This window comes from Camelina sativa, chromosome 13, assembly GCF_000633955.1.
Source record: "Camelina sativa cultivar DH55 chromosome 13, Cs, whole genome shotgun sequence".
Taxonomy (NCBI): domain Eukaryota; kingdom Viridiplantae; phylum Streptophyta; class Magnoliopsida; order Brassicales; family Brassicaceae; genus Camelina; species Camelina sativa.
In genome coordinates, this window is record NC_025697.1 from 8,728,170 (window position 1) to 8,740,286 (window position 12,117).

General features: G+C 34.1%; 2 protein-coding genes across 2 annotated transcripts; both read right to left on the bottom strand.

The window, feature by feature from the left end:
• Positions 7-1,514, bottom strand: LOC104736039 (protein DETOXIFICATION 52; the record flags this gene model as incomplete). Its single annotated transcript, XM_010455954.1, has 1 exon — positions 7-1,514. A coding segment is annotated over exon 1 (1,488 nt), but the record flags the coding sequence as incomplete, so codon positions are not given.
• LOC104738056 (pseudo histidine-containing phosphotransfer protein 2-like) lies at positions 3,190-3,929 on the bottom strand. Its single transcript, XM_010458295.2, has 5 exons — positions 3,915-3,929; positions 3,748-3,845; positions 3,607-3,678; positions 3,391-3,463; positions 3,190-3,247 (listed from the first exon to the last, which is right to left on the bottom strand). Exons 1-5 carry the CDS (start codon positions 3,927-3,929, stop codon positions 3,200-3,202), a joined length of 306 nt encoding a protein of 101 aa, XP_010456597.1. The 3' UTR covers positions 3,190-3,199.

The following is a 12,117-nucleotide window of genomic DNA, read 5'->3' on the forward strand; positions in this document are numbered from 1 at the left end:
TAATGGATCCGATAAGTCTCCGCTCGTTTGCGTTGTTATTACCACATCAACGTTTTCTGCGCACGTTAGCTTTCTGGCTCTCGTAGCTTCTTTCTCCCAGTCCGTAGTAGCCACGACATAAAGCATCATGGAAGCACAACACATCTGAGCCGCGAAAAGACCTAACCAAAGTCCGCAAAATCCATATCCGGCCCAAAACGTTAACCCAACGGCTACAGGTGTTCCAACGAGATAAAACGCTCCTAGATTTATGTTGGCCGCCTTGGACGGCCGCGCGGTGCCTCGAACAACCCCGCAACCTACTGTTTGTGGGCAGTTCCCGAGCTCGCAGAGCCCAAGAATTGGCAGAGCAGCCGCGGTTAATGTGATGATATCAACGTCGTTTGTGAAGATCCGTCCCCAGACATCGCTGACGCCCCAAGCAAACGCAGACGCCGTCATACCCATTACCCCAGCAAAGGAAACCGCCACTATGGCTGATAACCTAGCCGTGTTCGGGCGGTTTGACCCGAGTTCATTACCTACGCGGGTGGAGACCGCAAGCCCTAGAGACGAAGGGAAAATGTAAAGCAAAGACGTCGTTTGAATAAGAACGCCCATTGCTGCCACTGGAGTACTAGGGTTTATGAGCAAACCACATAGAACAGTCATGATCTCGTACCACCACCACTCTAGGCATAACCCAACGCAGCTAGGTATGGCTAAGCTGATCAGTGGCCCCCAGTCTTTGAAACATTCCGAGCTGGGGCGGGTCCACGTTGGCTGGTGTAGACCTGCGATCCAAACGTGCGACACGAGGAAAATGACAACAACAAGATTTGAAGCGGCTGCGGCCATTGAAACACCTATGAAACCCCATCCGAGGTAAGAAACGAGGATGAAATTGAAGGGTATGTGCAAGATGGTGCCGGCTAGTGTTGCGATGGTTAGCGGGGTCGTGATACCTTGTGCGCGAAGGTATATACGTAGAGGGTGAAGAAATGAATTGGTAAGCAAATCAGGAATAGAGCATAGGATATATGTTTGAGCCAACGATGAGATAGTTGGATTTTGATGAAGGTAGATCATGATCTTCCCCAAGTTGAGCCATAAAGCGAGGATCGCTAGCGAACTTGTGAGTAAGAAAAGCACGGTTCGTTGGAGAGTTAGAGAGAGGAGTTTCGGCTTGCCGGCTCCAAATGCTTGTGAACAGAGTGGGTCCATACCGAGTGCAAGGCCTGAGAGAACGGAGTAGCCAGTGATGTTGGCAAAGGCAATGGCTAGGGATCCACCAGCGAGCTCTAGTTCACCGATATGGCCGAGGAAGAGCATCGAGATGGCAGAGCGAGCGTAGACGATGAGGGCGGCAAGGATTGTCGGGAAGGCTAAGGAGAAGAGAGACTTCGCTTCTGTTTTAAGCTCAGTGATTGTCGGGAAAATGGGGGTAGTGTTTTGCTTTTCCAGATCTATCTTCGAAAGAAGATTTGTGCGACTGGTGATGTTTGGGGTTTCCATATTGTCTGTGTGAAAGAAACCAGAAGAAGAAGATTAGAGTTAATGGATATGATTATTTGTGGATGTCTAATGTAGAACTCTCCTCTCTTATTTATACACATATACCTACGTTGACATCACGTCTAGCCAGTTGAATTGGTCATAAATATAAGAAGTCAAATATTTATTTATAAGATTGACTTTTTGATTTTATGTATATAAAAATTAATTACATATCAGAATTTTTTTTAACTACAATAGGAATTCTTAATATTTTAAGATATTTAGGCATTATTACAATAAAAAACAAATTTCTTTGGATTTATAGTATTGTTTTAGCATTTTTGTTTTTTTCTTTGATAGTAAAATATCCCCCCAATTATATAATAAACATAAAAAATTCATATTTCCATAATAGTCATATGAAAATGTCTATTTTCGTAAATATATCTATTTAAAATTGAAATTATTTGCTTAGAATATAAGGGAATATCATTACTGGAATTGATTTATTAATTTGATTAGTTGTAAAATTTAAAATTTAAAATAAATAATAAATGTTATCTTTGAAAATATGCGTAACATATTGTAGAACGCCACGTGACATTTTTTACGATAAGTTACTAGATAATGTTATGCATTTCAATAGATAGTAGTAGAATCCTATTTATGTTATCTTCTTAAAATATAAATTAGTTTTGGGCTTAAATACTAGATAACCAATCTTTACTAAGCAAGATAACACGACTTAGTGGAATCAAACTCCAACAAAGTGTGTTATATATAACATTTTTCAATTGTCTTGTAATTTAAACCGTGTAATTTATATTATTTTCTGTTTTTCGAAATTATCTACATACTTTTTGTCTGTGATGAATCTGTTTATTTAATTTTGATGAATCACTTAACGACAACGTACGTGTATATACTTTATAACGTTGTAAGAAAACATTAGAGGAGTTTGGCCCTATCCGTCAAAACCAAAACTAGTCGATGTGTGAGGTCGTTTAGGCTTTTATTGGTTTGCTAACGGTGTAATAAGGCCATTAAAGATCAAACAGAGAAAGACATAGGTAGTCAGAAGAAAGATGAAGTAACCTCGCGAACGAGACACAAAACCCTAGTATTTGTATCAAAATCCGGGCCATGTATGATGACTGATGAGTTCATTTTACACGACATATTCAAATTATATTCACAAATTCGATTATTTTGTACGCTTCTCTCAAAGTCAAACGGTAACTAAAAATTATTTATCTTGTGCATGTAATAGGTTAAACAGCTAAATATGTTCCAAAGAACAATTAAACTGCAGGAAATGGTTTCGTAAAGCAACTTGGCGTGTGATCCTGACGTATCTTGCGCTGCAAACAATATAAAGGTGATATCATCTGCAAACCTTGGGATACTGTACAAATTCTAATTATCTCACAAATTTTATTTCTAATTTTTGTTTAGAATTCTTTTTTAAGTGCAATGCCAAATGCCACTAAGTTTCTTTTCAATTTAAAGTGCAAATATTGTTTTCAGTAGCAATATCTTTTGTTTTTCTTCTAGACGATATATTATTAATTTAATCGAAATAAACTCCATTTCATAACACGAGAAAACAAATAAAACATTCTAAATCATTACAATAGTCGACTGGTATCGATCAAAATTTGGGCAGGGCCGCAGGTGGAATATTTTTCGTACGAACCTAATTAACTACTTGGCTTACATATTATCAACTTGAATTCACAGCTACATCTGTTGGACCAGCTTGTCTCATCAACTGGCAAACACAGTGAAGAAGCTAGAATTAGATTCCAATTTCAAATTATGATATGCAAGTTTACAATAGCTGATTATAGCATAATTCGAGCACATAATAATCCATACGTTATTAAGACTCATTTAGTTACAAAATTTATAAACCTGGAAGTAAGTCTCAAACTTTGCCCGGAGTTCACTGTGCTCTTTCTTAATATCACGTAATGCTGCTTTTATTCTTCAAAAACAAAATTTTCCACAAAATCTATTTTGTTAACGAACATTAATTTCATATCTATTATAAAAACTTATATGCACGTATTCGATAATACTTTGAATATATATTTGTTACAGGATCGGAATGAAAAAGAACGTTCTTACCCTTCTATGTTGCCAGCTTGTAGAAATGTGTTGGCTTTCTTAAGTTCCTCAAAAACTTTGATAGCGCCGATGCTGTATGGGAAAATTCAGTATTTAATTAATGTTTATTAATGTCAAATTCTTGTCTATCATATTTAAAACTAGATTACAAAAATATTATTGTCACTAGCCTGGCGCTGCTGCTTTGTAACCGAAGAATGCATTTGGTAATCATGGGTACCTCTATCGGCTCTCGCTCCCTGTTTCAAAATTAATCAACATATAGACTTTACATACCAACCATTAGTCAAGTTATAAATTAATCATACATTCATACCAACCATTTCGTCAAATTATAAATTAATCATATAATTATCGTTCAATATATATATATATATATATCCGGTCCAACAGTTTACGGTATATATATATGGCACTAGGCAAAAATAGATTTATGGGGTCTTTTAGTAAAAAAGCAAGAAAATAATGGGTCCTTTAATTTAAGTTAAAAAAAAATTGGCATCTAATCTTCAAATTTCAAACCTAGTTTTTTAATACACAATCTAATTTATCTATCATTACATTATATAAGTTCTAACAATGATGCATTCCATGAGTGTAATATCAAGTGGATTTCAACTGGAGTGAGAGAGATGGGGAAACTCACAATTCATGTTCCAAAGCAGCAATTACATTAGGGGAATCTCTGAAATAAAGAGTTATTATTTCTATAATAAAATTAGGGTTTGTGTCTTTAGCCAAAACCTCAAGTTGAGTATACTGACAATTAAGGTACCCCTGCATCAATATTTATTTTGAAAGATTAAACGAATTCCTCATTGTAAAGTCTGTATCTTTACAAAAAAAATTTTGTTTCATGTCTAAAACGAATAATTTTATAAAAACAAGTAATTCAAAACATAACTCAACCGAATTTCTCTGTGTCAATATATATATATACGCTTATATGTGCATTAGTTTGAAAATTACTAACCTCGTCGAACTATTTGATCACCATTTAAACTAACAAACTATTTGTTTAGAAATAAGTTTTTGCAATCTACAGAAGAATATATAGTTTTTTGCAAAATGCGTGTACATGTTGCATGTACAGAAATCCATATAAATATGGCAATAAAGTGAAAGAATAAATTTGTATAATTTAATGACAAAATCTTGAAGCAACATGCATTTGCACAAATTAAAATTGTATGTGGGTGAAACAAATCGTACTCGACCGATAATATGTTTTTACTTAAAGATCAATTAATTACATAATATGTTTTCTCTTAGATTATTTATCGTATTTTCCAAGGAGTCATGGGTGGTACAATGACTCTAATAATCTGTGACTTAAAGAAAGCCTGATACCAAATCTTGAAAAATAAATACATAATCTGGAATTAAAAAAAAAAAAAAAAAACTAAACAGTAGAATCCTTTTGTTTAGATGGAGTTACAAATTGATTCAAATTTGTGTTTTCGTGTCGGTATAAGTTTCTGTAATTGGCTTCTCCAATTTTGTGCAAATTAAATTGGTTTAGTACAATAAAAATTAGTTTCATTTTCTTTTGGGTCAAGCATAATAACAATCAGTTTGATAAAAAAAATTTCGTCGACAGTTCATACATTACTTAAACATTGTTTATGAAAAAGTGTTGAAACGGAAAAGGAATTTGATTGTACCTCTACGTACAAGCCGGTCCATAGTTTTTTAGATCCTAAGAGGATTTTAAATCTGTGTATTAACTAAAATATATGAAACCTTTTTACTTTTTAATATATTACTAAAATACTATGATTTTTTTTTGTTTTAGATAAGGTAGATAAAGTTTTGAATCTTTGGGAAAATAATAATCAGAGATTTCAGAAAATCTGTTTCAATAAAGGTTGTTAAAACTTTAAATGGATTCTTGATAAAGAAAATGAGACACGATTAATTGTACAATGTTCCAACCGTTTCTGTCTGTATTCGAATTTTTATCTTTTGGCCATTTGATTCTTTTCTTATCCGACGGTCTAATTTGCTACTCTAGAAAGTTCGTAACGTAATCAATTATTTTTCTGTAGATCATAGTGCATGCATATATTTTACCATATTTCTTTATTATTAACTGATTTTTCTATGAATTTGAGAAATAAAAGAAAGAAAGATACATGAGTCTTCATAAGACCCAATTCCATTTCCCGCCTAATTGCAAAAGAGTGAATTATAGTAGTCAGACTAGCGACCAAGCAAGATCGCTAAACTAACCGAAGCCGGGAACTAGATGAAACCTCGTGCTAACTGTTTTCTTTTGTCGATAACAAATTGACAAGATATATATATAGTGGTTGTACTGTGACACATATATATTTATTCTTCAAAGATAATTTTCTTCTAGGGACATGCATGAATAGTTTCTCAAAAGGAGAGATGATGATCTTCACTGTGTAATTTCATTATATATAAATATTCGTTTTTATCAGTTTTCAATATTCTCTTTAATTTAGGGACTATAAAAAAGATTTTTTTTTTTTACCCGCGTAGAATAGAACTCTCGTTAGGAAAAGATTAAAGGAAATTGATTAAAAAAAAAAAAAACAAAATAAAGGAAATCAAAGGTCAAAGCATATTGATTTCTCGCGCCCGCCATCATCTAGCCCTAATTTGTCGGCGACATGGTTCCCAAATATGATAACTCCGTGGAGCGAACGGCACGCGAAATTGTGGAGAACAACGGCAAGCTCACGGCTCTGATCTCACTTTCCTCATCCATCAGTTAGTTTTCAGTTTCCTCCTTTGACGTACGGCGGTCTAATTTTTTAGTCAATCTTGTTGATTTGATCCAATTTCGTATGTAATAATCGCTTCGGAATAATTCTCTAGTGTTGATGATTCCTTTGCTTGCGACTAGTGTATAGGATGGTGTCACTGGAGGCGACCTAACTATCGGAAATCTACTGACTACTGTACTCGGTCGGTGAGATACATAAGATCCTGAGACTGTGAAGGTGAGTTCATAGTTTTAGCACTCGATGTTCTATGTTTTTCTTTTGTGTATGCTGTGACTTGAAACTTGAAAGCAACATTTCTGTGGCTACATAATGAACAGAAAGCTACTGTGGAAGCTATCCCACATCATCTGATCGATAAGGATATTAATCCATATCTTATTCTATATTCCCTCAGCCAAAGAATTCTATGATAATTGATGATAACTTACTGCATGCATTATATAATGTTTTTTTTTTTGTGACTTCTTTGTTTAGTCCACACAATTCATTTTTAAATTCCATTGATAGTCATTCATCTGTGTACTAGAAGATCGAGTGATAAGAAGAGTAGAATATGCATACTCTGTATTGATTGCCTATAGATGTTGAAATTAAAACGACAACATAAGCTAGCAAGTGGAAGATATGTATAATTTAAACCTTTATTTTAGTAATGGTGAACTCATAGCTAGCAATTCCATGCTTACGAAGAGTCAGTGGCAAATATGTTGTAATTGTAACCATAAAAGTTCTTGTTCATTTATATTCTCAAGTTCACACAAAAGTGTCTTTCACTGACGGCTCGGTGCTTAGACTGGAGGGAAAGTTTTATACTCGGTTCCCTCCTGAAAGAAATGGTTATCTTCACACTGTACCTGCAAAGGTAAAATATACACATGAAACGAGGTTGAGATACTTTGCATGATGGTATATGATTGGTAAGGCCTACGTTTCCATGATCATTTATATTGTACTTTCAGGCTATGTTTGTTGATTTTGGTCTCGCAAAGGAGCGAGAGGGCGGCTGTTATGTAGGGTAAAAAAAATAATGCATGGTTTTTTTTTTTTTTTAAATAATGCATGGTTGCTTTTACTTAGGTTATTACATCTATTGCTTTTCTACAGAAATCATTGTTCTCTTGTAAGGACTTCTGTGAACTGTATGATTTGGCAGTGGAGTTGAATAAAACAGCTCCCTGCACCATGGTGGTGTTGAATCCTTTTAAGGTGGTAACCACCACCAACTTGGAAGCAGACAAGATTATGGAGCTTGATGCTAAAAGGTGACCTGATGCTCAGAATGATATGATCCCTCTGCATTCTACAAGGTGAAATAAGCTTCGCAAAGTACTAATTAAACTCTTACACATATATAGTGTAACAGTTTTCTGTTTTGCTAATCCTTTTATTTTTTGTTGGGTTGTTGATCTAAGGTTCCCTTCTCTATAGTTATATACATTGAGAAATCTGAACAACGAATGGAATTTTTTTTAAAATCCTGAAATAATCGCTGACACCGTTGATCAACTGCGATGAATTAGGTTACTACATGGTTAAGGACTCTAAACCCGGGAAAGCTTGTGTTTAACAGAAAGGTGGCAAATAGAAAAACTCAAACCAATCATATGACCAAAATAGGATCAGTTCTGGTTTGGTTCGATATAGGTGGTTCAGATAGTTTGTTGGGTATATATTTTATCTCGTGAGATATGATATGAATAAAGACCGACTGGTTTGATGGTTTCTAAGATTCTATTCTAAAACTTGCGTCCAACAAGCCAACTCATCCTTTTTGGATTTGCCATTTACTTTGGTGGTTTGTTTTTTTTTTCTTTTCTGTTTCAATAACGGAAAATTGCATTGAGAGCACTTAAATCTTGATCACTTAAAAAAAATCTTCCCAGCACTATATCACACTGAATTGTTCACTTTTTTTTTTAATAAAATGTAAAATTTATTCGAAAAAAAACTGTGTTACATCAAATGCAGCATAGAGTTGAAAGAGTTTTTGGTAAGACTATAGCTTTAATTTACAAGATGGAGTAGTCTCTCCTCAACGTGAGGTAACCATTGATCCATATAGCATAGAATTGTTCACTTTCATGATTGTTTATTTCTGTAAAAAGACAATTGTGTGTTTTTATATATTTATTTATATTCGCAAGGAAAATATTTATTTTTTGAAATCAGATTAAAAAAAAAACATTGATGGAATGGAAACAACACTTCACGAGAAGAGTTTTTTGTCCCTACCACAAACGAACAAGGAAAGAAGGATAGTAGTATAAGAGAGAGTCACGGGCACTGAAAGACAACATCAATTAATAGAATAAAGAAGCCACCTTAATTAGTTGTGCACAAAACTATTCACATCCAAAGTTTTTAAATGTGCACCGCTCAGTGGACTCTCATCATTCATCACTCATCGCCATTCACCAATTCACTCTTGCAATACTTTATCTTTACTTCCACATTTCATTAATGGTTCTCGATGGTGGCAGCATGCGACTTTGGTACCCAANACTTGAAAGCAACATTTCTGTGGCTACATAATGAACAGAAAGCTACTGTGGAAGCTATCCCACATCATCTGATCGATAAGGATATTAATCCATATCTTATTCTATATTCCCTCAGCCAAAGAATTCTATGATAATTGATGATAACTTACTGCATGCATTATATAATGTTTTTTTTTTTGTGACTTCTTTGTTTAGTCCACACAATTCATTTTTAAATTCCATTGATAGTCATTCATCTGTGTACTAGAAGATCGAGTGATAAGAAGAGTAGAATATGCATACTCTGTATTGATTGCCTATAGATGTTGAAATTAAAACGACAACATAAGCTAGCAAGTGGAAGATATGTATAATTTAAACCTTTATTTTAGTAATGGTGAACTCATAGCTAGCAATTCCATGCTTACGAAGAGTCAGTGGCAAATATGTTGTAATTGTAACCATAAAAGTTCTTGTTCATTTATATTCTCAAGTTCACACAAAAGTGTCTTTCACTGACGGCTCGGTGCTTAGACTGGAGGGAAAGTTTTATACTCGGTTCCCTCCTGAAAGAAATGGTTATCTTCACACTGTACCTGCAAAGGTAAAATATACACATGAAACGAGGTTGAGATACTTTGCATGATGGTATATGATTGGTAAGGCCTACGTTTCCATGATCATTTATATTGTACTTTCAGGCTATGTTTGTTGATTTTGGTCTCGCAAAGGAGCGAGAGGGCGGCTGTTATGTAGGGTAAAAAAAATAATGCATGGTTTTTTTTTTTTTTTAAATAATGCATGGTTGCTTTTACTTAGGTTATTACATCTATTGCTTTTCTACAGAAATCATTGTTCTCTTGTAAGGACTTCTGTGAACTGTATGATTTGGCAGTGGAGTTGAATAAAACAGCTCCCTGCACCATGGTGGTGTTGAATCCTTTTAAGGTGGTAACCACCACCAACTTGGAAGCAGACAAGATTATGGAGCTTGATGCTAAAAGGTGACCTGATGCTCAGAATGATATGATCCCTCTGCATTCTACAAGGTGAAATAAGCTTCGCAAAGTACTAATTAAACTCTTACACATATATAGTGTAACAGTTTTCTGTTTTGCTAATCCTTTTATTTTTTGTTGGGTTGTTGATCTAAGGTTCCCTTCTCTATAGTTATATACATTGAGAAATCTGAACAACGAATGGAATTTTTTTTAAAATCCTGAAATAATCGCTGACACCGTTGATCAACTGCGATGAATTAGGTTACTACATGGTTAAGGACTCTAAACCCGGGAAAGCTTGTGTTTAACAGAAAGGTGGCAAATAGAAAAACTCAAACCAATCATATGACCAAAATAGGATCAGTTCTGGTTTGGTTCGATATAGGTGGTTCAGATAGTTTGTTGGGTATATATTTTATCTCGTGAGATATGATATGAATAAAGACCGACTGGTTTGATGGTTTCTAAGATTCTATTCTAAAACTTGCGTCCAACAAGCCAACTCATCCTTTTTGGATTTGCCATTTACTTTGGTGGTTTGTTTTTTTTTTCTTTTCTGTTTCAATAACGGAAAATTGCATTGAGAGCACTTAAATCTTGATCACTTAAAAAAAATCTTCCCAGCACTATATCACACTGAATTGTTCACTTTTTTTTTTAATAAAATGTAAAATTTATTCGAAAAAAAACTGTGTTACATCAAATGCAGCATAGAGTTGAAAGAGTTTTTGGTAAGACTATAGCTTTAATTTACAAGATGGAGTAGTCTCTCCTCAACGTGAGGTAACCATTGATCCATATAGCATAGAATTGTTCACTTTCATGATTGTTTATTTCTGTAAAAAGACAATTGTGTGTTTTTATATATTTATTTATATTCGCAAGGAAAATATTTATTTTTTGAAATCAGATTAAAAAAAAAACATTGATGGAATGGAAACAACACTTCACGAGAAGAGTTTTTTGTCCCTACCACAAACGAACAAGGAAAGAAGGATAGTAGTATAAGAGAGAGTCACGGGCACTGAAAGACAACATCAATTAATAGAATAAAGAAGCCACCTTAATTAGTTGTGCACAAAACTATTCACATCCAAAGTTTTTAAATGTGCACCGCTCAGTGGACTCTCATCATTCATCACTCATCGCCATTCACCAATTCACTCTTGCAATACTTTATCTTTACTTCCACATTTCATTAATGGTTCTCGATGGTGGCAGCATGCGACTTTGGTACCCAACAGTGCTAACAACTGAAAAAAATGTTATCCACAGTGAATCAGTAGTGTATATACCGTTATCTGCCCAAAAACAGAATAAACTAATATGTGATCATTGTAAAATTTTTGAGTAAATAATCCAATAATGCAGTTGTGTATTAAAATTCTATTTAAATATGAAATATAATTTTTCTAACGTAATTTGGTGTTTTGCAAGACATATATAGACGTGTACGAATATAGTGATATATTCATGAATAGTATAAAACTATTTCGTGGGTATAACACTTGTCGTGTATAATAAGTAAACTGGGTTGTGTATGTGTTGAACAAATAATTTGTGCACATCTAAAATCAAACTAGTTATCTTATTTGAAAGAACTTGCATGTAATAAGTTTAGTGACACTTTATAAACGCAAAGAACAAGAGATTAACTTCTCTATGAGGTTTGGTCATAAGTCGTAACCTATAAATACCCTTTCAATAAATGCAATTTTTTTCTCCTTTTTCAAACTGTTCATGTTTAGTTTAAAACTTGTTCACTTTGGATTGGCACTACAAACTTGACATTCTTCTCTTTCCATTCAGCAAAAAAACTTTACAATCTTAAACAAAATAATTCGCTCATGACAACAAATATTTCCTGTTTGTTTAAGTCCGCATTTTTACAAGAAAATTGAATTCACATATGGTATAACTCGTGATTAGCTTTTGTAGTTCAGTGTAATAAACAAGAAACATCAATGTAGGTTGGGTTCTTTTTTTCTTGTGAGTTGGTTTTTAAAACTAAATAATAGAGTCTCCTTGTCTTTATATTTGGCATTTAGCTAGGTTTTTCATTCTACGTGGATGTGAGTGGAACCGCCCCGTGACCTCAACCCTTCTGTCTCTTTTCACCTAATTCCCTTACCAAAGTACCAAACACTCGACCACCTCTAACAACATCCACACACATATATATAAATGCACATACATATTGAGAAATCACATAGCCATATATTATTTTGGTCGTACTTTGTATCTTTGGCGAAACACAAAAAACAAAATCCAAAA

Excerpts from the sequence above, each read along its gene's own strand:
- LOC104738056 (XM_010458295.2), bottom strand. Across the intron at positions 3,464-3,606 it reads CAAGCTGGCAACATAGAAGG|AATAAAAGCAGCATTACGTG; the intron begins GTAAGAACGTTC and ends TTGTTTTTGAAG. Across the intron at positions 3,248-3,390 it reads AGTTTGAGACTTACTTCCAG|TTGATGAGACAAGCTGGTCC; the intron begins GTTTATAAATTT and ends TGTGTTTGCCAG.